The sequence below is a fragment of the Populus alba genome, chromosome 15 (genome assembly GCF_005239225.2).
Source record: "Populus alba chromosome 15, ASM523922v2, whole genome shotgun sequence".
Taxonomy (NCBI): domain Eukaryota; kingdom Viridiplantae; phylum Streptophyta; class Magnoliopsida; order Malpighiales; family Salicaceae; genus Populus; species Populus alba.
The window spans coordinates 9,473,313-9,499,403 of NC_133298.1; the positions used below are offsets into that span (position 1 = coordinate 9,473,313).

Consider the following 26,091-nt stretch of genomic DNA (forward strand, 5'->3'; position numbering starts at 1 on the left):
ACAAAATAATTTCTTTATGTGCTTGCATTAAAAATAAAAGTAATCACAGAACCAAACAATCCAAAAATGTCTCTTGTGCAGCCCTCCTGTAGCTCTCTTGTGCACCAAGCACAGTCCAAAAATGTTTCGACTGCCAACTTGGAAGTCAATGGTCAACTTTGATTTCTTTCTGTGATATATATATATATATATATATATATTACTTTTGTCTGTGTCAAAACAAATAAGGGTCCCTTTGTTTACTGGCACAAAGCATCAGCCTTCCTCTCTCTTTCATTTCCTACAAAATGATGGAACAATCTATGGGTTGAGCCACCAGTTAAATCCCCTTCTCGTTAAAGACTCCTTTCTTCACGTTTTTGTTTTCTTAAAAAAATGGTTGCCCGTCTATCTCTCTATCAACACCACTCCATTATCACAACCGTCTTCTCTGTCCTAATAATCCTTGTATCAACCTCCTATGGTGATGATGATAATAAGGATTACACAGATTGCAAAAAGCCCTTTAGCTGTGGACTCTTGCCGGAACTTTCTTACCCTTTTTGGGGAGGTGATCGACCTGAAGTTTGTGGACACAAGGGGTTCGAGCTCAAGTGTGAAGAGGGTCAGCTCCCTCTAATAGCCAGCGACACGCTTGAATTCCGGTTATTGAATTTAAAGCAATCTTCCAGGTTGATGGCTCTTCAGCTAGTGAATTTCCAGGAGTACATTTGTCCTACTCAAATAAGAACCAATTCAAGCAGTGGCAGCGACATCCATATCTTCGGTTATGACCTGAACCTTCAAAACCTCAACTTACTCTACAATTGCTCTACATCTAGCTCGACAGTATTGTCTAAAAACAGAATTTCGTTTTGTAATGGATATAGTGGGAGATCATTCTATGGAAATGATGATATCTTGGTAAACAGCAGTGGGCTAGACGTAATGCAATGTAGCATGAGGATTAGAATTCCCATTGCTAAGTCTTTTGGCGAGCTACTAGTGGGTGATAGAGCAAAATTGGTGGAGGTTTTAGGAGAAGGGTTCAATGTGTCGTACGAGTATGATCAAGGTCCTTCAATTTGCGAGGGATGTATGGCTTCAAGAGGAATATGTGGAACTAACATGACCCATCTGGACAAAGAGTTCATGTGCCTTTGCCGTGACCAACCTTATGCTTTTGTGTGTCAAGGTAAGCTCGCCATGCCTCGCTGATCTCTCTCCTTTTTTCCCCTTGTTAATTTTTAGTACCTATTCTATCTATTGTGTTTCATGTTGTTTGCCAGGGAAATGAAGTTAGTGGGGGGAAATTAGGGTTGATAATTAGGAACAAAAGTACTTGGGGGCTCTGTTCTTAATCAAAAATTTTAAGGACGTCGTAGGACACAATCACAAAAGCAACAGCCAGGTGTATATGGAACATCGGGTAGAGTTTGGTATGCCATATAATATTTGATTAGATAAGATAAATAATTATCATCTTATCTTGTGTTTGGTATGATTTGAATTAGATTAGATAATTTGCTAGTTTTATTTTGTGTTTGCTAGATATTAGACCGGATTTGACCAACTTAAGGTTTAGACCGTTTCAAGTTTTTGTTAAAAAAAATAAAGAATGATTAATTTGACCTGACCTGATTAAAAACTCGGGTTAATTTATGACCTAGTCTATATGGGATAAAACACAGATAAAAAATTTTTTTTTTATATGTATATAAAAATGAGATTGTTTTTTTTTTTTAAAAAAATAGGTTAACCCATGTTAATCCTTCCAAGTCGTGACTTAGATCTTACCCATGTCGACCCATTATGATAAATAACCATTATTATTTTTATTGCTTTAGGTCAACCCAAGTTGACCATCCTAACCATAGCTTGAATCTTGCCACAGGTCGACCCTTAGTTGATTTAAAAATTATAGTAATAATTATTTTTATCTTATATGTTGATTCGGATCAATGTCAACTAACCCATGACCCAAGTCTAGCCTCAGGTCGACCTCATAGTTGAGTTTTAAAATTATAATAATAATCATTTTTATCCTTACATTAATTCGGGTTAATGGTCAACCTGATTCATGACCAAAGCTTAGCCTCTCAGATCCCCAATTAGGATTTTAATACTATATAATAATCATTTTATTTTTATGTTAACTTAGGTCAATGATCAAAACTAGCCTGTGACTCGGGCCTGGCCTCGAGTTGAACTCCTAATAGTCATCTCGATTGTGACCGAAACCTAATAAGCTCAAATTTGCTTTCAAGTTGAGTTTTAAAACTCTAATAATAATTATTTTATTTTTATATTGATACGATTCAATAGTCAACCCAATCTTGTGACCAGGACTTATTAGAAGTCTACTTTTAAATTAAATTTTAACTATAATAATAATAATAATTTTTATTTTTATATCGATTCAAGTAATTCCTTAAAATAATATAATATCCAGTCTATCATGGTGTAGCATTAGAAACACTTCCTTAGGGTATTCTCCAAGGTAAAAACCCTAACCAAACCAAATTCTCTGATTAATTAGAACACAGTACAAAAACAATTAATGGCATATGGCATTTGATTGTGATAATTCATAGTAGTTTCTCCAAGTTATGACGGGTGATAATTCTGAGTTTTGTCTCTCTGATATATATATATATATATATATTTGTGGCTGGTTAACAATGGTTTCTACTTTCTTATTATAAACTTCAGCTTGGTTTCCTTAACAAAGGCCAGACCCAAAACTTCCTTTAGCCTAACCAAAACTCATGGGCTCAGTCCAGTCGTCTCCTTGGGCAACACCACAGCTCAATTCTTAGGTATGTAGCGGATCATTTCTCAAATGGAGTTGCGAAAGAAGCTGTCCACTTTCGGTTCAACTAACAACTCCTGCCTCAAAAGTCAACCACTCAAACCATCCATTTCAATATTAATTGTTTGATGTTCATTATTTTTTAAGAATATTTTATTTTTATTTTTTTAAATTTAATTTTATATCAACATATTCAAAACAATTAAAAAACAAATAAAATTTTCATTTGAAACTAAAAAGAAAAATTTTTATTTTTTTTTTAAATATATTTGAATCGCAATACTAATAATAAGATTTACAGCATTTTCAAAATAGATTCTTAACATTTTATTAGTAATTTTATAGAGCATTTTTATTGAAAATGAGTTTCAACCTATTTTTTTTAAATTTGATTTATATTTCTTTAAATTAATTTTTTAGTGTTTTTTTAAATTATTTTTATGTGTTTAATCTTCAAAAATAAAATTAAAAAATAAAAATAAAAAATATTTTAAAAAATACTAATACTACTGAATTTTTATCATTTGTGCTGATCAAAACTCTTGTATATCCTCTGAAACTTGGGAAAACTAATGACGAATTCTATAAAATAAAAAAGGAAAAGTAATTGTCTTTTCCATCAAAATATCGTATCCTCTGAGTCTGACATTGAAAGCAGAATTGATATTGAAGAGTCGGCCAATCCGCGTCTCAAGTCGTTGAACGACTAGAATTCTGATGTCTCGTAATATTATTATTTACCCCATGCTCCTTACCAGTTTCCATCATCCCAAGCCATCCATGATTAGGCACCACCCAAGACTGGACCAGTCGTCTTTTAGACTCATAGCTCATAGCAACCACACATGATTTTGTGGACTTTTCTAGGTTGATGAAATAGCAAGAAACTTGCTTTTGCTTTTGCTTCCACAAAATGGTTTGTTTCTGTCCATCCTTCCCTTTTCAATCACGAATAAACAACGTTAGCCAACTCAACGACTCTTAAAGCCAAGTCTTGCCAACTACATAGGAACTCTGTTTCAAATCCTTGTGTCTCCCCTTTCTTCCTCTGTTTTTGAGCACTCCAAATGGATCCCAAAAACTCCTTCGTATTCAGAAAGCTTCTTCCTATCTACAACTGTATCTTTCTTTTCACATACTTGGCCACCCAAACTGTATCACATGATCCAAAGTCTCACTCTTGTGAACCAAAAAACTGTGGTGCTGGCCCTAACATAAGCTACCCTTTTTGGCTATCTCAAGAACAACAACCCTTTTGTGGCTATCTAAATTTTATGCTCAACTGCAGTGAAAAAAAGCCAGTACTCACAATTTCCAATGATGTTTTTATCATTGAAGATATCTTTTATGCCAATAATTCTATGCGTGTGGTTAATGCTGCTGTGTATGAGGAAACCTGTCCACCTCCTTTGCATAACATTAACCTTGATAGAACACCCTTTACTATTAGTCCTGGCTATACTAATCTCTCCTTCTTCTACAATTGTACCTCAAAGCCCAAAGATAACTACTCTCTCTATGATTTAAGTTGTGCCACAAATTCTACACACTATTCTTTTGACGGTTTTCACTTGGAAGAAATAGAGATGCGCAACAATTACTCATGCCACGATTTTGCTAATGCTCCTATCCACACTGGTGAAGATATTGGTAGTCTGCATCCGGCAAATTATACTGAGGTTTTGAAGATGGGGTTCCTTCTGAACTGGACTGCTCCTAATTGTAGCACTTGTGAGAGAAGAGGTGGGCGTTGTGGATTTGAGAATAATGAATTCATTTGTTTTTGCCGTGATCGGCCTTGTCCCAAATCTTGTGATGATGGTAACTGTTCATCAAATATTTCGTTTATCCCATCATCCTTGCTATATATTTTTTCTATTTCCCAACACAGTCAAATTCTCGGGGAGGACTAGCCATTTCTGATTTGGTTAGGTTGGGAATTTGGACAGGTTAATTTCTTGATTACTCCATGAATTTACATAGACAACCAACCTTTAAACAATGATGCTAATCCCTGACATATTGACATGAAAAGGCACTTGTACTGTATGAAAAAGTTCAATGCTTGGATGGAGTTGTGCTTGCATCAGAGTATTTGTCCGTTTAGAACCATGATTCTTTCTTTTCTCTCTCTTTCCTTCCATATTTTTTATGTGCTGCTTTGTATGGAATGCTAGATGCTTCTACTTATTGGATCGATCTCTTCAACAGAACAAGTACTATGCATACATCTTACTTGCAGTTTTAGAAAGCTTCAGTTTTGTTTATAAAGCTGTTCTGATCTTGCAGAAGTCTAAAATTTCAATTTTTTTTTTTGTTTTAACTTTTTTCATGAGAATATTAACACCTCATTGCTTTGAATTATTCTATCCAGGAACTAGTTTGAATGTGGGCCGGAAGGTTGCCATAGGTAAGATCTCTGTCTATCGTTTATTTATGTTTCTGTGCTTTGGTACTCACTTCAATTTCATGTCTAAATGTTGTAGAAATTCTCTCACCAAACTGTTACTGAAAAGGCTAACCAATTTCTATATTCTGCTTTTAAGGTCTTGGGGCATCCCTTGGTACATTAGTCACAATGCTCATAGCCTTCTTCTTCTGGTACCGCCGCAAGAAAAGGCAATATGAATCCATTTTCTCTAGAAGCATCAAATCGGTTCCGTCTTCAAAGGCACATACGGAGAAGCGAAGTAGCTACAACGGTGCTCATCTATTCTCTTATGAAGAACTTGAAGAGGCCACTAACAATTTTGATAAGACCAGAGAGCTTGGAGATGGAGGCTTCGGGACAGTATATTACGGTAAAGAAATAACAATCACTGTCTTTTGTGTTGTGTTTGAAGAACAATTTGTTGAAAAATTTGCTTTTCCTCGTGTTGTTTCATCAGGAAAACTTCCAGATGGGCTTGAAGTTGCAGTCAAGCGCTTATACGAGAACAATTATAAGAGGCTTGAGCAGTTCTTGAATGAAGTTGATATTCTAACTCCCTTGCGCCACCAAAACCTTGTCCTACTGCATGGATGCACCTCTCGGGACAGCCGTGAACTCCTACTAGTATATCAGTACATTCCCAATGGTACACTTGCCGACCATCTTCATGGTGAAAGAGCAAAGCCTGGTGCACTCCCTTGGTCTACTCGAATGAACATCGCTGTGGAGACTGCATGTGCACTGGCTTATCTTCATGCTTCTGATATTGTGCACCGTGACGTGAAAACCAGCAATATTCTCCTTGACAACAGTTTCTGTGTTAAAGTTGCAGATTTTGGCCTGTCTCGACTCTTTCCCACAGATGTCACCCATGTTTCAACTGCTCCACAAGGGACTCCTGGTTATGTTGATCCAGAATATCATCAATGCTACCAGCTGACCGACAAGAGTGATGTCTATAGCTTTGGGGTGGTCTTGATTGAGCTTATATCATCAATGCCTGCTGTTGATATCTCCAGACACCGGCATGAGATCAACTTGTCTACCATGGCAATCAATAAAATCCAAAGCGATTCATGAATGAACTTCGTTGACCCAGTCTGGGGTTTGAATCAGATTACGCAGCGAGAAAAATGATTAGGGCTGTGGCTGAGTTGGCTTTTCAATGTCTGCAGAATGAAAAGGAGTTGAGACCATCCATGGAAAAAGTGTTAGAGATTCTGAAAGAAATACGAAGTAGAGACCACAATGCGAAAAAGGCAGAGGATGTAAATAGTCCTTCAGATGATGTTGGGTTATTGAAGAGTGGTCCGATACCGCCTTCACCTGATACTGTCACTGTTACATGGATTAGCACGTCCTCGACACCTCATGCCAGTGTTTAATTGTTTCACTAAATTCTCAATTACATCGAGAAGAGAGGCAGGGACCTCTGTGCACTGAATATTGTGATAGTGCCGCCACTCTCTATTTATTTGCTGTTGATTAGCATTTGTATTTTAGCCAGACGTACATAAATTGATAGTATTTGCAAATATAGATGTCACCGTGTGTTGGACCATATTTTGAGGCTTTGTATTGATCAAGTGTTCATGAGTTTAAATTTTACGAGAGTTTCAATAGGACATTGTTCAGCTTGTTGCATGGTAGTAGGACCAGAGCAACTATCTTGATGTCAGCAACTGCATTTGTAAATTCAGAGGGAGAAAAGAAAGATTGATGATCAAGTTCATCCTTTTCTCCCTACTTGAACTAGGTGCAGCTGGAATGCTGTTCCTGTTGGCTGCAGATGTACTATGAAAACGCTACTGGAAAGGATTGCTCTTAATTAATAGAAGGGACGATACTGAATTTCACAGAAGAAATTGTTAAATGTAAGGATGTTTCGCAGATATGAAGTTTCAGGAAAAGCCATTTCACATCAATATGTTTAAAGCACGAGTACAGTTCTTGACCCAGTAACGAGTTCCATGTTCAAACCTGTAGCTAGGAGATGGACAATGCAGTTGCCATCTGTTCATTACATGTATAAATAAAGCTGAGTCTAGTTTTATTCTCGTGAATACATCAGAAAATCACATGAACCACTCAGTTGATTCATGTGAAACATTCCATTATCTTCATACTAATGATGTAGTAGATGAATATGAAAGTAATCTTGGAGGAGAATACAGGCGAGGTTTCGGTGGAATCTTCAATGCTCCAAGAGGCCCTTCCAACATTTCTATCACTTTTCTCATGGATGGTCTATCAGATGGATATGTGAGGATGCACCACAAACCAACTATTGCTATTTGCCTCACAATATCAGATTGTTCTGCATTTGTCACGCCATTCAATTCAAACCCATCATCTAGCTCAAGATGCCTGTAAATCCAGTCTGGAAAATACTTTTCGCTACTGGAACTCATTTCAGCTTCATGATTCTTTCGTCCTCCAACAATTTCTAGAGCCATCATTCCATAACTGTAGACATCGGATTTGTGTGAAACTTGTCCAAAGTTTCTACTGAACACTTCTGGTGCTATATATCCAATGGTTCCTCTTGCCTCCAACAGCGATACATTGCTCTCCTTCCTAGCGCATGGCTTCGCAAGTCCAAAGTCGGATATCTTAGGGGAAAAATCTGCATCAAGAAGAATGTTATGAGGCTTAATGTCAAAATGCACAATCCTTGTATTGCACCCTCGATGCAAATACTCGAGCCCTCGAGCAACGCCAACTAAAATCTGGTACAATTTATCCCATCCCAGCTGTTGATTGGCTTGCAAAGCATTTTCATGATTTATGAACTTTTCAAGCGATCCATTGACCATGAAGTCATAAATGAGAACTCTTTTGTCACCCTCCAAACAAAATCCCAGTAGAGTGACAATATTGACATGGGAAGTTCTACTGATGCTTGCAACCTCATTTATGAATTCTTCCCCGTCCCCTTTTGAAGCATGACCTTCACTGCCACCAGATGGCCATCCTGTAGCTTTCCTTTGTAAACAATTCCATAGCCTCCTTGACAAGTTTATCTTTGAAAAAATTGCGTCATTTTCTTAACATCCGACAGATTGTATCTTTTCAGTGCTAGTGGTCCGTGGTTTCTTATGAAAACCTCAAGATCTTGATTATGTTTCTTCTTTAGAAAAATAGGAACCGATTTGATGCTTCTAGAGAAAATGGATTCATATTGCCTTTTCTTGCGGCGGTACCAGAAGACGGCTATGAGCATTGTGACTAATGTACCAAGAGCTGCCCCAAGACCTTAAAAGCAGAATATAGAAATTGGTTAGCCTTTTCATTAACAGTTTGGTGAGAGAATTTCTACAACATTTAGACATGAAATTGAAGTGAGTAACAAAGCACAGAAACATAAATAAACGATAGACAGAGATCTTACCTATTAAAATCTTCCGGACCGCATTCGAACTTGTTCCTGGATAGAATAATTCAAAGCAATGAGGTGTTAATATTCTCATGAAAAAAAAGTTAAAACAAAAAAATGAAATTTTTAGACTTCTACAAGATTCAGAAACAGCTTCATAAAACAAAACTGAAGCTTTCTAAAACTGCAAGTAAGATGTATGCATAGTACTTGTTCTGTTGAAGAGATCGATCCAAGTAGAGAGCATCTAGCATTCCATACAAAGCAGCATATATAAAAAATATGGAAGGAAAGAGAGAGAAAAGAAAAGAATCATGGTTCTAAACGGACAAATACTCTGATGCAAGCACAACTCCATCCAAGCATTGAACTTTTTCATACAGTACAAGTGCCTTTTCATGTCAATATGTCAGGGATTTGCATCATTGTTGAAAGGTTGGTTGTCTATGTAAATTCATGGAGTAATCAAGAAATTAACCTGTCCAAATTCTCAACCTAACCAAATCAGAAATGGCTAGTCCTCCCCGAGAATTTGACTGTGTTAGGAAATAGAAAAAATATATAGCAAGGATGATGGGATAAACGAAATATTTGATGAACAGTTACCAGCATCACAAGATTCGAGACGAGGCCGATCACTGCAAAAACAAATGAATGCAGTATTCTCATATCCGCAACGCCCACCACTCCTCTCACAAGAGCTACAATTACGAGCAGTCCAATTCATAAGGAACCCCATCTTCAGAACATCAGTATAATTTGCTCGAAGCAGACTACCAATATCTTCTTCACCAGTGTGGATAGGAGTATTAGCAAAATCCTGGCATGAATTCAATGAGTAAATGCTGCGTATCTCTATTTCTTCCAAGTGAAAACCTGCAAAAGAATAGTGTGTAGAATTTGTGGCACAGCTTAAATTATAGAGATTGTTGTAATCTTTGGGCTTTGAGGTACAATTGTAGAAGAAGGAGAAATCAATATAGCCAGGACTAATAGTAAAGGGTGTTGTTCTATCAAGGCTAATGTTATGCAAAGGAGTTGGACAGGTTTCCTCATACACAGCAGCATTAACCACACGCATAGAATTATTGGCATAAAAGATATCTTCAATGATACAAACATCATTGGAAATTGCGAGCACTGGCCTTTTGTCACTGCAGTTGAGCATAAAATTTGGATAGCCACAAAAGGATTCTTGTTCTTGAGATAGCCAAAAAGGGTAGCTTATGTTAGGGCCAGCACCACAGTTTTTTGGTTCACAAGAGTGAAACTTTGGATCCTGTGATACAGTTTGGGCGGCCAAGTATGTGAAAAGAAAGATACAGTTGTAGATAGGAAGAAGCTTTCTGAATGCGAAGGAGTTTTTGGGATCCATTCGATAGCTCAAAAACAGAGGAAGAAAGGGGAGACACAAGGATTTGAAAGTCCTGCAGGCTTCACAAGATTTGAAAGTCCTGCAGGCTTCGTTGTTTGCTTCGTGGGGGTTTGAATATGAATACTGCTTGCAAGAATTGTGGCTCTATATATACTCGAGGGGCTTGGGTCCTAGTGTTTGCTGGGAAGGAAGGTGTCAACATTTTGAAGAGAAATTGCTGTTAAAAAGCGATACTGGATTCTTGAGAGCCAGTGGGATACTGGATTCTTGAGAGCTAGTGGGGGCCGACTCTTTACTCTTTTAAAGCCTCTCTCATGGCACAGTTGAGGTTTAAATAAAATAAAATTCAGCTTTCGAGGATTAGGGGAAGCAAACAGCTCTGGCTTAGGAGGTCTTATCGTGAATAAGATGGTCAAATGGGTGGTGATTGGTGGATTAATTTGTTTTTAACCACCACAACCCATGGTCCATGGATGTTTTGCTTGCTAAGTGATAATGGGAGGCTACCTTTTGTTATGGCGGACTTTGTTTTTGCTGATCGGACCTTTTGGCTTTAAGCGGATAAGATTCTTTTGAAACCCTTCATCCATTTAGTGTTTTTTATTCTTACAAGAAAGGAATAATAAAGGACTTTATCTTGCGGTGCCATGTGGACGGGGTGCTGGTCCTGCTGGATGGAGGGTATTTCTGAAGTGACGGGGGCATAATGGTATATTTCTCCTGTGGGCAGAGAAATGCTTGCATGTTCTAAGGCATCCATCGATGGCATGATCCAGTCGTTGCAGTTTGCACACCCCATGTGGTTAAATTCACTCAGACTATGATCTTTGTTGTCTGCAAAAACTTGAACATGAAAACGTCGCTTGGCTATTTTTTTTTTTTTTTGATAACGTGGGTATCCGGGCCAGCTTACGCGCACCACGACTAATCCCACGGCCCACTGAACATCCTGCAAGTTCTAGTGAGCAGGTAAGGCACCGCGGGGGTGACAGACATACCGCACAAGAAGGACCCAGTATAGACAGGAAATGAGCAAACTTTCCAGTCCCACTCCCACTGAGACTCAAACCTAGGTTTGAAGGAAGGAAAGCTGCTCCCTCCCACCGCTGAGCCACGCACCTGTTGGTGTCGCTTGGCTATTTTGCCCAAGTGGGGAGGTGACACGCTAATGCAAACTCTGTCTCAGGCCCCATCTTTTCTGGATTTCTCTCTTCTAACTCGTTTCATTTGGGCTCATGAGTTGAGATCGGTGGAGGAGGGAAAGCGTTGTGGGGAGGTATAATAAAATAATACCAACTTGTGGTGGGAGTTTCGCTCTTCGGAAAGTGGGAAAGAGATGGGCTGAGATCTGTGTCGAAACAGATTCTGAAGAGATCCTAATCATCCCAGGAGCGTTCTAATCTATTCCTAAACAGACGGTCAATCTCTGTATACCAAGAGATTTATAGAGATCCTAACTCCACAAAATCAAATTTCCAAGAGATCTGTAGAGATCCTCCTAACTCCACAAAATCATGTAACTTTCGAGTTGTCTTAAGGAGTGAGGGATCGTCCTTGCACCGTCCAGGTAACAGCGTTGGGTGATCGAGGACATCGCTGGAATTGAGAGAGAGGCACTGGGCTTGAGACACCAGCCATGGGATGGAATTAAGGGAACAAAAGCATGCCATGCTTGTGGAGCTAACTTGGGTTTTAACCGATGAACAAAGAGGTGGGTTTTGGGAGGGGCTTCTGAGGGATTAAAAATGTCAAATCCATTATCTTCATACTAATGATGTAGTAGATGAATATGAAAGTAATCTTGGAGGAGAATACAGGCGAGGCTTCGGTGGAATCTTCAATGCTCCAAGAGGCCCTTCCAACATTTCTATCACTTTTCTCATGGATGGTCTATCAGATGGATTTGTGAGGATGCACCACAAGCCAACTATTGCTATTTGCCTCACAATATCAGATTGTTCTGCATTTGTCACGTCATTCAATTCAAACCCATCATCTAGCTCAAGACGCCTATAAATCCAGTCTGGGAAATATTTTTCGCTACTGGAACTCATTTCAGCTTCATGATTCTTTCGTCCTCCAACAATTTCTAGAGCCATCATTCCATAACTGTAGACATCGGACTTGTGTGAAACTGGTCCGAAGTTTCTACTGAACACTTCTGGTGCTATATATCCAATGGTTCCTCTTGCCTCCAATAGCGATACATTGCTCTCCTTCCTAGCGCATGGCTTCGCAAGTCCAAAGTCGGATATCTTAGGGCAAAAATCTGCATCAAGAAGAATGTTATGAGGCTTAATGTCAAAATGCACAATCCTTGTATTGCACCCTCGATGCAAATACTCGAGCCCTCGAGCAACGCCAACTAAAATCTGGTACAATTTATCCCATCCCAGCTGTTGATTGGCTTGCAAAGCATTTTCTTGATTTATGAACTTTTCAAGCGATCCATTGACCATGAAGTCATAAATGAGAACTCTTTCGTCACCCTCCAAACAAAATCCCAGTAGTGACAATATTGACATGGGAAGTTCTACTGATGCTTGCAACCTCATTTATGAATTCTTCCCCGTCCCCTTTTGAAGCTTGCATGACCTTCACTGCCACCAGATGGCCATCCTGTAGCTTTCCTTTGTAAACAATTCCATAGCCTCCTTGACCAAGTTTATCTTTGAAAAAATTGGTCATTTTCTTAACATCCGACAGATTGTATCTTTTCAGTGCTAGTGGTCCGTGGTTTCTTATGAAAACCTCAAGATCTTGATTATGTTTCTTCTTTAGAAAAATAGGAACCGATTTGATGCTTCTAGAGAAAATGGATTCATATTGCCTTTTCTTGCGGCGGTACCAGAAGACGGCTATGAGCATTGTGACTAATGTACCAAGAGCTGCCCCAAGACCTTAAAAGCAGAATATAGAAATTGGTTAGCCTTTTCATTAACAGTTTGGTGAGAGAATTTCTACAACATTTAGACATGAAATTGAAGTGAGTAACAAAGCACAGAAACATAAATAAACGATAGACAGAGATCTTACCTATGGCAACCTTCCGGCCCACATTCAAACTAGTTCCTGGATAGAATAATTCAAAGCAATGAGGTGTTAATATTCTCATGAAAAAAGTTAAAACAAAAAAAAAATTGAAATTTTAGACTTCTGCAAGATCAGAACAGCTTTATAAACAAAACTGAAGCTCTCTAAAACTGCAAGTAAGATGTATGCATAGTACTTGTTCTGTTGAAGAGATCGATCCAATAAGTAGAAGCATCTAGCATTCCATACAAAGCAGCACATAAAAAATATGGAAGGAAAGAGAGAGAAAAGAAAGAATCATGGTTCTAAACGGACAAATACTCTGATGCAAGCACAACTCCATCCAAGCATTGAACTTTTTCATACAGTGGAAGTGCCTTTTCATGTCAATATGTCAGGGATTTGCATCATTGTTTAAAGGTTGGTTGTCTATGTAAATTCATGGAGTAATCAAGAAATTAACCTGTCCAAATTCTCAACCTAACCAAATCAGAAATGGCTAGTCCTCCCCGAGAATTTGACTGTGTTAGGAAATAGAAAAAATATATAGCAAGGATGATGGGATAAACGAAATATTTGATGAACAGTTACCATCATCACAAGATTTGGGATGAGGCCGATCACGGAAAAAAAAAATTAATTCATTATTCTCAAATCCAAAACGCCCACCTCTTCTCTCACAAGTGCTACAATTAGGAGCAGTCCAGTTCAGAAGGAACCCCATCTTCAAAACCTCAGTATAATTTGCCGGATGCAGACTACCAATATCCTCACCAGTGTGGATAGGAGCATTAGCAAAATCGTTTCATGAGTAATTGTTGCGCATCTCTATTTCTTCCAAGTGAAAACCGTCAAAAGAATAGTGTGTAGAATTTGTGGCACAACTTAAATCATAGAGAGAGTAGTTATCTTTGGGCTTTGAGGTACAATTGTAGAAGAAGGAGAGATTAGTATAGCCAGGACTAATAGTAAAGGGTGTTCTATCAAGGTTAATGTTATGCAAAGGAGGTGGACAGGTTTCCTCATACACAGCAGCATTAACCACACGCATAGAATTATTGGCATAAAAGATATCTTCAATGATAAAAACATCATTGGAAATTGTGAGTACTGGCCTTTTTTCACTGCAGTTGAGCATAAAATTTAGATAGCCACAAAAGGGTTTTTGTTCTTGAGATAGCCAAAAAGGGTAGCTTATGTTAGGGCCAGCACCACAGTTTTTTGGTTCACAAGAGTGAGACTTTGGATCATCTGATACAGTTTGGGTGGCCATGTATGTGAAAAGAAAGATACAGTTGTAGATTGGAAGAAGCTTTCTGAATACGAAGGAGTTTTTGGGATCCATTTGGAGTGCTCAAAAACAGAGGAAGAAAGGGGAGACACAAGGATTTGAAACAGAGTTCCTATGTAGTTGGTAAGGCTTGGTTTGAAGAGTCTCTGAATGGCTTGATTGAAAAAGGAGGGAAAGGACAAAAACAAACCAATCTGTCAAAGCAAAAGCAAGTTGCTTGCTATTTCTCATTGACCTGGGAAAGTCTATAATAGTATTGTGTGGTGGCTACGAGTCTTGTAATAACTAGATTTTAATGTAGTTTGAGAATTTTTAGGTCATAATCAAGATTTGAATTGCAAAAAAAATTGAGAAAGAAATTAACTTGATTTAATTTTTCTAAGAGCAAAAGAAACTTAAATTTAATAATGATTTTAAAATAAATAGCTAGATTAGAAATCAATGAAGGATTTAATTAAAGAAAAAATTAAAAATTAAGGATTAAGGATAAATTTATAATAAATTTAAGGATTAAGGATAAATTTATAATAAATAATTAAATTTAAAAATTTACATTGATTCAATTAGAGGTGCAATTGAAAAAGGTAAATTGAATGAGATTGTAAAAATTCAAAATCCAAGCACTTCAATGAGAATAAGAAAAGCTTGTCTGAGTTTTTATTTCACTCCATTTAATTCAATCTAGTCCAAATTAATTGATTGATTTCATTCATGTTAGTCCAATTAAATTAATTTTATTCAATTCAATGTCAGTTAATTAATATCAATCTAGTCCTATTGTGTTCAATTCATTCATTTTTAGCCCAGAATCCATATAGTCAAGCAATCTCCGGCGATTAATCCCAGATTTCAAATTTTCCGATTGAAGATTTCAATCCTATATTTTGAGCTCCCAAGACCCAGCAATCGATAACCCAATCTCAAGATTATAGCCAGCAGTCAATTTCCCAAATCAAATCCCAAATGATTCTAAAAGACAGAGGAACAATCGAACACGGGAGGATGAGCGTTCATCATTTTTCCAGCTCTCAACACAAACAAAAAACCAGAGAAAAAAAATCCATTCCTCACGGCCATAACCATACACTGCCAAGACCAAGAAAATCCCCCAATCCATCTCAAGCCTCCCACGAAGAACACCAAGGAGTTCTGGAAATTTTTCCAGACTTCAATCTTCCCTACCAACACTACCTCTCACCCACCCACGGCTGAGAAAACACCAACCTTCAACCGTGATCCGTGAGCAGCCTCTCCCATTTTTCTAGACCACCAAATCAATCCCTTCCTGAACCAACCCATCCTCCTTGCGTCCCATTTCCAGTTTATCTTCCTCCCCAAGCAGCCATCATCTTCCCCATCACTGCCAAACCAACATGTGAAAATTGCCCCACCTCCATCGCTGTCAACACCCAGCCACTATCAAAACCACCAAACCAGTTTCTTGTCTATCCGATTAGCACACCAACTTACCTTAATCATCGATCAACGACCTTACTTCTCCAACTATACCACCATTGTGTAGCCTAGAAAATCACAGCCCCTCCATATCGTTAAAAAAAAAAAACCAGGTCCAGTCTCCCGAATCAGCAGCTAAACCACCATGTATAGATACCAACAGCCCCCCCCCCCCGCGCCTTTTTAAACCCAAAACCCCATCACCGACCGTGTCATCGAGCTCCTCAACGTTTATATATTTTACCCTTAAAATATACTGGTGTCCAGTTGCTTCTTCTTCTTCTTCTTCTTCTTTTCCCTTATCTCCCTCTTACTGTTGATATTTTTCCTTTAAAATATACTAGTGTCCAGCTTATATATTTTTATAAAAACAATTATATTTACTATTATTTTTATATTAAATGTTAATATTAATAATTGTATAAAATCTTTAATTATAAAACTTAAATCAATTTAATTGATCGATTCAAAAATCAATTGATCTGAAAACTAAATTGATCCAGATTTAAATAAAATATGATTGACTTAATCTCAATTGATCATCACTTGTTATAAAATTAGGTTAAAATCTAAGTAAAAAATCCTTTGATTTTTTTTAAAACATTTTTATAATTTTTTTTATTTAGAACGAGAGAGTGTTTTGACAAAGTCTTGATAATGTTAAGAACTTAATCATGCTCTCTAAAAACCTCTCATGTCAAGATTCTCTTGTCCATTTCTTACAAAAAGTTTATTCTCGTTTATTTTATTTAGAAAATGAAACATTGAGTAAGACAAAGAAATAATATTGCAATCATAATCATACCAGAGAGTAAACAATGAATTGTTTTAAGGTCAAATGAATGATTATTGCCTGAACTATTTTTAAAGTTTGTTTTCTATCAGTAAATACTGGTAATTTATATTCATGTTTTAATTATATCCTGCAAAAAACCAAATCATAAGAGGAAAGCAAGCAGGAAAAACCGCATCATATATTAATACCATAATTGTCAAACTCCAGGGATTTACTATGTAGCTTCTCTCGCTTTCTATTGCTTGAATATTTACATTAGTGCACTTCCAAGGAAAGTGCGGGATAGTTTTAGCTGCCGGGGCATCGGAGATATTGACTAGCTATTTCACACACCATTGCCATATTATCATTTTACAAACTGTGGCATCCGAGTAGATTCTTGATTATGTTTTCTGCACCTTAGCTAATGCTCGATCGATCCACTCTATCGATCGCCATTGATGAAGGACTTGGATGTTATTTCACCATCTGATGACGACTCGGAGATGCTGTACTGGATTCCCTGTTCAACTGCTGCGCCATGATAGTGATTTGAAGTTATTTTCCAGTTGTTGTATGCATTGCTTGGCACGTTCCCCGTCTCAATGTATCTGTTATGATCAGTTGAATACGCAAGTGGTGGAAATGATTTCACAGTCGTCTGATGCTGATTCAGGTACTGATCCACTGGCTCACCTGTTTATTTGTTTTTAATTACCAATTCTATGTTAGTAGAGGGAGAGAGTTAATGATGAACATTTTTATTTTTTATTAATAAGAGAATTCACTATATAATATACCTTGAGTGAGCAGATGAGTACTGTCACTTGGAAACCCAGCAACCTCCTCCAAAGAGTTCCATTCTACATACGCTTGTCTCACCAAAGTCTCGATATAACCCTGTGCAAAAACATTATGATAAGAAACAAATATGCTCGCGTTTGAGCGCAGAAATAACATAATTAAATACTTGAAATATGTGCCTAGATGATTCCTTACCCTTATGCTTGGAAGCTCCTTGTTGGAGTATGAATTCCCGTCGATCATGGCGTGCACGATTTGACATATAGGGTTTAAGGTGATGGTGCAGTTGGGGCGGTGAAAAATAAAATGATTGTTCCCCAGATCACAAGTCCTCGCATGTTTTATTGTAACTTCCCACATTTTCTCAGACATCCCAGGGCCTAAAATCTGTTCAAGTAACAGCAACCAGTTAAGTTAGTTCCCATATACTTGGAGGCATTAATCAATTAGAAATTGTCGGAAGGTAAAATGTTAATTTACATACCCTCCTGAGTTTCTGTCGGTCGACAACAGACAACTTCAAGAAGTCTTGCACGGTGTTAATACCGTCGGCGGCTAGCTTTCTGTGGAAAGCTCCATCTTTCCCTATCTTCTCAAGCCGCCAAACTTCGTCTTGTAGCATTGGTGGATGATGCTTCTTGTACACTGCATGGAAAAAAAAGAAGAAGAAGATGTCATGGCCGCTTGATCATTGTTAAGGAAAATGAATCCAATAACCAAACAAAACACATTAAGCATATATATATATACCTCTCTGTTTGTTTTTATTGGGACTATTCATGTAATTAGGATCAGTCGCATTCTCAGATTGCAAAGAATTTAACTTATTTCATTGACCACAGCGGCCGCGTGGATATGAAAGATCATGAAAGGAATCGAGTCAATAATAATAATAATAATAAAAAAGGGCACTTGCTTGTAGAGTTTCGGCATTTAATTTTCTTTACTTGAACGAATCAAAGGTTCATCATCAGTACGTGTAGTAAAAAATAATGATTTTATTAAAACGAGAATATTAATTGGGTATTAAAAAACATGTAATATATAGTTGCAAAATCCTAGATATTTGCTGACTGAAATCTTCTGGTCCTTCTGACAGAAAAGGATTTTTCTGAATGATGTAGAGACCCAAATGGTCCCCGTTGAATTGTAGTTCTTAATTTTCAAAGATGTTTTTAACTAGTATTTTTCAATGATTCTTCTCGTTCAACATCAAGTCCTTCCTTGCGGGGAAATTAAAATTCCATTTTAAAATCATATATATCCATGTTCACATGATGATCTATTACGCTAGGTACTGCTATCATAAGCAGATGATAAAATAACTGATGAGGGCAAGGTAAGCAAAGATTCTCTCTCAAGATTTTAGATAAATATGGAAGAATATATAAATATATAGTATGGTAAGATGTTTTGTTCAATGGTTTGACTTCATAGCTAGCTAGATTCACGGTTTTATATGGTGATATATAACATTGGGAAACATTATAAGATCATTTTTAATTTTATGCCCAGCTCGCCAACTCACTTTAGCTAGACAGAGAGAATATTATTGAATGAAAAGATTTAATTATAGCATTATATATACTAGATACTCAAACATTAATTAAATACCACGAACTAGATAATTGTAGAATGTTTTCAAGAAATGGCAAGTACCTTACATGTATCATGGCGCTATAATGTTTAAGAAAGAAAGGGCGTAATTGGGTAGAAGAAAGCTTACATTCTCCACGGTGATCCTTGACAACAAAGGCTTCGGTGATTGCTTCACGGATTTTAACCCCTTGGTAGCTCCCCGGAGCTACTCTTGCACCGAGCCTGAATTTCCTGCTCCTGATCCAGCTCGAGTTGTCCGTGAACTCAATCTCTCCAATGGGTGCAAATCCATCCCGTAGAGTGACCGTTAAGCAATCTCCGGCGAGCAAAGGTCGTTTGCCTGTTCTCTCCTTCACAATATTGCTGTCAAATTCTTCACTTGTCCAGTTGCTGCTACCATTCGACGGGAAATCTCCATCGAGAACCACAACTTCAATCTTGAGCGGGTGAGGGAGATATGTCGAGACCATTTGATCACCCCTCGTGTCTACAAGAAGGATTTGCAGGGGAGAACTATCAAGATCAACTATTTTGCTCCCTGTGAATATAGGGAGCATAAGACTCTTGCTGTACATTAATTGTAGACTAGATGCTTCAAGGGCTTGGATTTGCAATGACGATGATCTAGTCAAAGAGCATGTTGAACGCCTTAAACTGCTCTCCACCTCTTCATTCACCTAATAAAACATATAACAACGCTTCTTAGTTAATTGTGCCATGCTTTATTCTTGCTAGGGTTTCTATTTGCCGGCAAGGTGTCCGGAAGATAAAATTAGTGCAAACCCTAAAATATTGAAAGACGCGCAGGGATATGGAGATTATATTCTATCAAATTATATCAAGTATATCCACAAGTAATTAAAACGAGGTATATAAATACACTTAATTAAATCCTTTAATTTCTTGTATCGTTGCTATATATTTAATAGAATGAACATGCACAAGCTAGCAACATATGTGTTAACTTACCACTCTCCTGATCATTGGCTCTAAGGAAAAACATAAATTCCTCAAGGAATTCACCATTACTGCTTCTCCAATCACCCTGTCAAGAAATTATACAAATGAGATATATACAGTACTGTTCTAATGTGCACCAGCTACAAGTGCAATTTCTTTGCTTAATTTCTCACATAGAATTTAAAAGGCCCCCAGAAAGCTACTGGCGTGTTTGAGCATCAAACTCAAGTTTCATGAATCAAAACAACAGAAATGAAGAAGAAATTAGCTCAGAAATACAAACATACGAAGCGAAGGAAGGTCTAGTTCTCATTCGTTTCTGATCCACTGGCTGATCCAGGTCCGAATCCTGTTCATCAAGAAAACGTTTGGCCGCCATGAAATTTAAGGATGTGAAGAGCAGAAACTAAAATAAGTAGGAGATGAAATGGTGAAGCAAGGAGTATGAGTTTAGGGCTCAGGAGTGCTAGGGTTCTTCATCTGCAAGGGGTATATATATATAAGGGTACAAAAATAGCTACAAAAATAATAATAACAAAAGGCAGCTTCTAGGAATCATAAACGAAATAACTTGGTAGGTGAATAGCGGAGTGACCAAGGGGTGCATGATGTAACGACTTTGACGTCGACTTTTCTCCAAGTCAACCCCAATCAAGCACCATTGATTTCGCTCATTCGAGATTTACTTCTCCTATCAACGGCTATGATCAATCAACCGATTAGATGGTACAGATGTTTGTGTCTGAGCAGATTTGTTGGGTTGCTTAATGGAAAATTCTGGCCGTCCGATAATCTTAAATATTCTCGTGTGAAAATGGTCAGACAGTAGCTTCATTTCTGAGAAGGATCTGGCTTTTGGAGGTAGGTGGGTCCCAACTCATTTTAGACATTTCATGGAAGCAATGAGAAATAATTATGAATTACTAGTGGGCCCATTACTGCATATCGTCGAAGGATGTTAAGCTCACGTCAATGAAGAAATCATTAAGAATTACCTTTTTTCATTCTTTTTTTAGGTAATGAGAAAATGATATTCTGATGCTTGTCAATGTCGATTTTTTTTACTGATATATCATCGTATTATTTTTATGTTTTTTTTAATTTAATTAACTATATAAATATCATTGATAACAAAGTTAAGAAATAAAAAAAACTTAGTTTTTCATTACAAATCAAGACACAAAACATTCTGGATTCAAATAATACATTAATTTTTTTAGTATTTAATAAAATATTATTTTATTGTCTATTAGGGATATTTTCATAATCCAATAGTTATTATCAAATTAACTATGGATAAATCAGTTTTTTTTCTAATAAAATAACTTAATTATCTTTAAAAACAAAAACAAAATATTAAACTGGCATCTAAGAGCATTTTTATTTTATTTTTAAATACAATCAAATGACTTTATTATTGTTTAAATAAAAAAAATATTAGGATGGCATCCAAGGGTTTTTTTTTTTGTATTTTTATCCTTGTTCTTTATTTTCTATAATCTAATTTAATAAGGTGTGATTTGATATTTTTAACAAATATAAAATATATTTTTAAAAAATATCCTTTAATTTTTTTTATTTGTCATATTTTTTCTATTATTTTGATCGCTACTTGTTTTATTTATGATAATTTTTTAAATTAAAATTTCCTTAACAATTTCATCCTTTATTTTTTTTCTATTAGATTTTAACCTCATTTTTTTTTTCCTTACTTTGAAATATTTTTAAAAATTGATATTTTATTTTACTGTATTATTCAACACTAAATTATTCGCGGTATAGAATTTGCTACCAATTTAATAAACTCTAAAGGATAAATAGTTCATATCCAATAATAAAATTCCAAAATTTCAACTAAAGTTTATGGCTTGACTTTCAATATATATAAAAAATAGAAGCGGATTTATTATGGATAATAAATTATTTTATTAACACGCTGGAAGTTCTTAATCATGGGATATATCATTATTCTCAGCCACGCTATTTCACAGCAAATGATCCATGAATTGATAATCATTATGTTCAACACAAATTCTACCTTTTTCCCTCCTTTATGGCCACCAACATCGTTTCCTCAAATTCACCCTTTTTCAACTATTGGTTTGATTTGATTTTGTTCCTCATTAAATTAAAATAGGGACTCAATCAAACAAAAAAAAAATAGCATAGGAAGCAATAAAAATAATTAAAAGAGGCCATGGAAAAATAATGAGTAAAAATAAATATTTTTTAATTGCGACAAGGCTTTCATGTGCAAAATCCATTCTTTTATGAGTGGAATTTTATACAAACAAAGGACTGATCACTAAATTAAATGAAATAATTTTTTTGTTTTTTGTTTTCCATGGAGCTGGCACAGGATTATCTTGAGTCACTGGCTCACTGTTCTTCAACATGATCATGATGACTTATGTTTGTCCCGTCACCAATTTTAATATTAGATAATAATAATAATTTCTAGTTGCCGCAGAAGGTTCCTCAACATTGTTCGGAAATTTGGCAGCGTTTTCATTTTTCACAAGGAGTGGGTGTGCGCGAGCCTGTCACAGTAAGCCTCTAGTTCCCAAAATCATGCTGATACGTACTTTCCTCTTTTATTAAATTCCTGATGGCTGCTCCCCTGACTTTGTTTCATCTTTGCTTGTGACATGACCTAACTTTTTATTATTTTTTTAGTATTTTATAAAAAAATTTTAAAAAAAAACTAAATTATAAAAAAAATATATTTTTAATGTATTTCGGTCATTCACCCTTTTTTGTAATTTTTTATTTTTTTTCTTGTTGATGTCTTTTAAAAAATTCATATTCAAAGAATATGTTTTTTACGTTAACATATCCATCTTGTAACTCTAGTAAAATTAGGCTTAAGTCAAGTAAAATCAATAAATTTGGTTTGATTTTATAAATTTATTAAATTTATGATATGAATAAAGTTAGGTTTAAAATTGACTTTAAAATATCTGCTGATCAATTTTGTAAGATTGTGAATATCTTTTAAACCGTATATTGGATAGAGCTAAAATTTTATAGGAAAATATTAGATACATAAAAATCTATTGTGTTAAATGTTCAGATCAAATGGAGTTCGAGAACATAACATTTTAGATGGTCAAAGTTAGTAGACGAATCATGTCAAATATGTCAAACTAAACTTTTGTGTACTCTTTGGGACATATCTAAAGCTACCGGTGAGACTTTATTGCAATTAAAGTTGGGTTAGAAACTAGACATCTAAAGCTTTCCAACCATATATCATAGGCCCAATAATTCATCTAGATGAGAGAGAAAAACATATTTGAAATCAGGATTCAAATCTGCCAAGAATATATAAAAATTGAAGGTTCGGGTTACATGGAGGAATTTTAACATGAAGACTTTTTTATTATTCTATTTCTTTATTTATTTAATTTTGAATAATTTTTTTGAATTTGAATTTTTTATAGCGCATCAAACATTGTTTAGGGATTTATTTCATTATCGAATTTATGTTAGTCAATTAGTAGTTTAGGCTTATTACACAACCAAAAACTCAAAGAATACCAATGGAATTTTTCTATCCAAATTATCAATCGATTTAAATCCGTCGCTAACACCATCAGTATATATTAATGGAATTATTCTATCGGTATATACCAACAGAATTCCAGATGGAATATAAAGAATTTCAAAAAATAAAGCAGTGTGATGACATCGAATATAGTTTTTATGGGTGATTTTACTGATGGAATTATAAAGGGATTCAAACTAAGATCTCTGTATAGTGACGTGTCCACTTCATCGACACAATTGCCATTAGAATCACAGACAGAAATATTCAGTCGATAATTCTATTGTTAAACGTTAATATATCTCCACACTGTTGACCCTCCCCTCCCTTATTTCTCCTTCTTTTTCCCCATCTTTACTGTCGAATGTGTGTGGCGTCGCGGCAATCGTCCACCACTCAAGGTATATCGTGTGTTTAGGCCATTTTATGGGCGTTCTAGCTTGCTTTTTTCACTGCTATTATTTTTTTTTTCTTCTGAATATATTTTTTGATTTTTTGGCTTTTTTTTTTTTGTGTGGGGAGACTAAAAATGGGTTACAATACTTAAATCTAAACAAACTCCACCCTAAAAAAAAACTGCAAAGAACCACCCCTCAAACACATCCCTCACTTCTCAACACAAATCATCTTTCTTTATTTTTTATAATCACAACATTCGTGTCCTGATTTATTGTGCATTTTATTATTTTTTTGTAAGTAAATCTATTTTTTTCATTTTAACATCAAAATGTCAATTTTATTATTGTTGAATGTTTTTTTAGTATATGTATTTTGTTAGGGTATATATATATATATTTGATTATTTTTTTCTCAAACAAACGTGTAGTATAAATGTATAATTTTGTACTTGTTATGATTTGTTTTAGATTTTGTAAAATTATATTTATTTGTAAATTGCTGAAACTTATATCGAATTACCAAATTAGATGTATTGTAATGAAATAAATAATAGCTTATTTAACAGGTCCGTTTTTATTTTTATCATTGTTATTGCCAAGTTGTAATTTTTGTAAATTCATGTGTATAAATTTGTATGGATGTTGATAATTGATAATTAATATTTAATAGAGGTTTTAAAGTAAGTTGGATAATCTTGAGCTAAACCGATATTTTTGTAAATTTATTTACTCAACGTAGTTAATTAATACATGTTGTCATCATTATCTTATAGAGATTTGATAGAAGTTATGAATGATCATTCACCCCAAGGATGGTGGATGATGAATTATTATAATGGAGCTCAGGGTTTTATTAATTTCATAATATTTATTTTGAGAAATTTTAGTGGAGGCGGTATTAGGTGTTTATGCAGGGAATGTAAAAATAAAAAGTTTTTGTATCCATAAGTTGTAATTATAAATCTTCTACACAAAGGGTTCATGGAGGATTACCTGTGTTGGTATGCACACGAAGAACTATTTGTTTGTAACGATAGAAAAGGGGGTTGGGTCAACTTCCAATGTTAGCAACGTGCATGGAGTTATAAATAACAATAGTAATCCTTACAAGAATATGGTTATAGATGCAATGAGAATGAATCAAGGTAAAGTTAGTCAATGTCCAATCGTAGAAGAAGAACCTAATGCAAACGCGACCATGTTTTTTGATCTGTTGAAAGATTCTGATGAACCATTATGGAATGGTTGCACGAATCACAGTAAATTATTGGCTATTGCACAAGTGTTTACCATCAAGTCAGATTATGGATTGAGTGAGGTCGGTTATAACAGAACTATCGAATGGAGGAGAAGCATTTTACCTAAAGGGAACAGGCTGAAAGAAAACTTCTATACTGCTAAGTTCATGATGAAACCCCTCGATTTAGGATACCAAAAAATTAACATGTGCCCTAACTTTTGCATGTTGTGTTACCTTGAAAATGCTGAGCTGATCAAGTGCATGACATATGAGCATTCCTGTTACAAACCCAGAACTGACAAATGAAAGATTCTCGTAGCATATAAAAAACTTAGATACTTCCCAATTACACCTAGACTGTAGAGGTTATTTATGTCATCAAAGACTGTTGAGCACATGACATGACACCAATTACATGATGCGGTTGATGGAGTTATGGTATATCTTCTGACAATAAAGCATGTAAACACTTTAACAATGTATATCCTCACTTTTCATCTTAATTAAAGAATGTGTGTCTTGGGTTGTGTACAGACGGATTCAACTAGGGGTATATCAGTTTTTTTTTTTACAGTAAAATGATTTAACTGTCTTTAAAAACAAATAGTGGTATTCCTTAAACATTTTTTTTTTACATAAAAAATTTAACCTGATTTGCGGAATAGAATTGCTACCAATTTGATAAACTCTAAAGGATTTCATATCCAATAATAAAATTCCAAAATTTCAACTAAAGTTTATGGCCTTGATTTTCAATATATAAAAAAATAGCTTGGATTTATTAAAGATAATAAATTATTTTCTTAACACGCTGGAAGTTCTTAATCATGGGATATATCATTATTCTCAGCCACGCGATTTCACAGCAAATGATCCATGAATTGATATCATTATGTTCAGCACAAATTCTACCTTTTCCCCTCAATCATGGCCACCATCATCGTTTCCTCAAATTCACCCCTTTTGAAATATGTTCCTCATTGTATTAAAATTAAATAGGGTTTCGTCAAATTATT

The 26,091-nt window shown here is 35.7% G+C and overlaps 2 protein-coding genes and 2 pseudogenes across 2 annotated transcripts; 1 reads left to right on the plus strand and 3 right to left on the minus strand.

Annotated features, from left to right (window-relative positions):
- The first annotated feature begins 255 nt into the window (after positions 1-255).
- On the plus strand, positions 256-6,847 carry LOC118037314 (LEAF RUST 10 DISEASE-RESISTANCE LOCUS RECEPTOR-LIKE PROTEIN KINASE-like 1.2). Its single transcript, XM_035043252.2, has 4 exons — positions 256-1,174; positions 5,166-5,201; positions 5,338-5,592; positions 5,680-6,847. The coding sequence occupies exons 1-4, from the start codon at positions 376-378 to the stop codon at positions 6,300-6,302; spliced, it is 1,713 nt and encodes a 570-aa protein (XP_034899143.1). The 5' UTR covers positions 256-375; the 3' UTR covers positions 6,303-6,847.
- Positions 6,848-7,113: 266 nt separating this feature from the next.
- Positions 7,114-10,261, minus strand: LOC118037379 (LEAF RUST 10 DISEASE-RESISTANCE LOCUS RECEPTOR-LIKE PROTEIN KINASE-like 2.1; annotated as a pseudogene).
- Positions 10,262-11,187: 926 nt separating this feature from the next.
- LOC140954226 (LEAF RUST 10 DISEASE-RESISTANCE LOCUS RECEPTOR-LIKE PROTEIN KINASE-like 2.4) lies at positions 11,188-14,471 on the minus strand (annotated as a pseudogene).
- Positions 14,472-16,693: 2,222 nt separating this feature from the next.
- On the minus strand, positions 16,694-20,365 carry LOC118037383 (protein SAR DEFICIENT 1). Its single transcript, XM_035043349.2, has 7 exons — positions 20,178-20,365; positions 19,900-19,975; positions 19,058-19,607; positions 17,816-17,976; positions 17,527-17,718; positions 17,328-17,427; positions 16,694-17,223 (listed from the first exon to the last, which is right to left on the minus strand). The coding sequence occupies exons 1-7, from the start codon at positions 20,267-20,269 to the stop codon at positions 16,973-16,975; spliced, it is 1,422 nt and encodes a 473-aa protein (XP_034899240.1). The 5' UTR covers positions 20,270-20,365; the 3' UTR covers positions 16,694-16,972.
- Positions 20,366-26,091: the final 5,726 nt, after the last annotated feature.

Coding starts and splice junctions, on each gene's coding strand:
- LOC118037383 (XM_035043349.2), bottom strand. CDS start 20,269: ATGGCGGCCAAACGTTTTCTTGATGAACAGGATTCGGACCTGGATCAG. Junction 19,976..20,177: donor ACTAGACCTTCCTTCGCTTC/GTATGTTTGTAT, acceptor ATTTCTTGACAG/GGTGATTGGAGAAGCAGTAA. Junction 17,224..17,327: donor TACTCATCTGCTCACTCAAG/GTATATTATATA, acceptor ACAAATAAACAG/GTGAGCCAGTGGATCAGTAC.
- LOC118037314 (XM_035043252.2), top strand. CDS start 376: ATGGTTGCCCGTCTATCTCTCTATCAACACCACTCCATTATCACAACC. Junction 5,202..5,337: donor GGGCCGGAAGGTTGCCATAG/GTAAGATCTCTG, acceptor TCTGCTTTTAAG/GTCTTGGGGCATCCCTTGGT. Junction 5,593..5,679: donor CTTCGGGACAGTATATTACG/GTAAAGAAATAA, acceptor TTGTTTCATCAG/GAAAACTTCCAGATGGGCTT.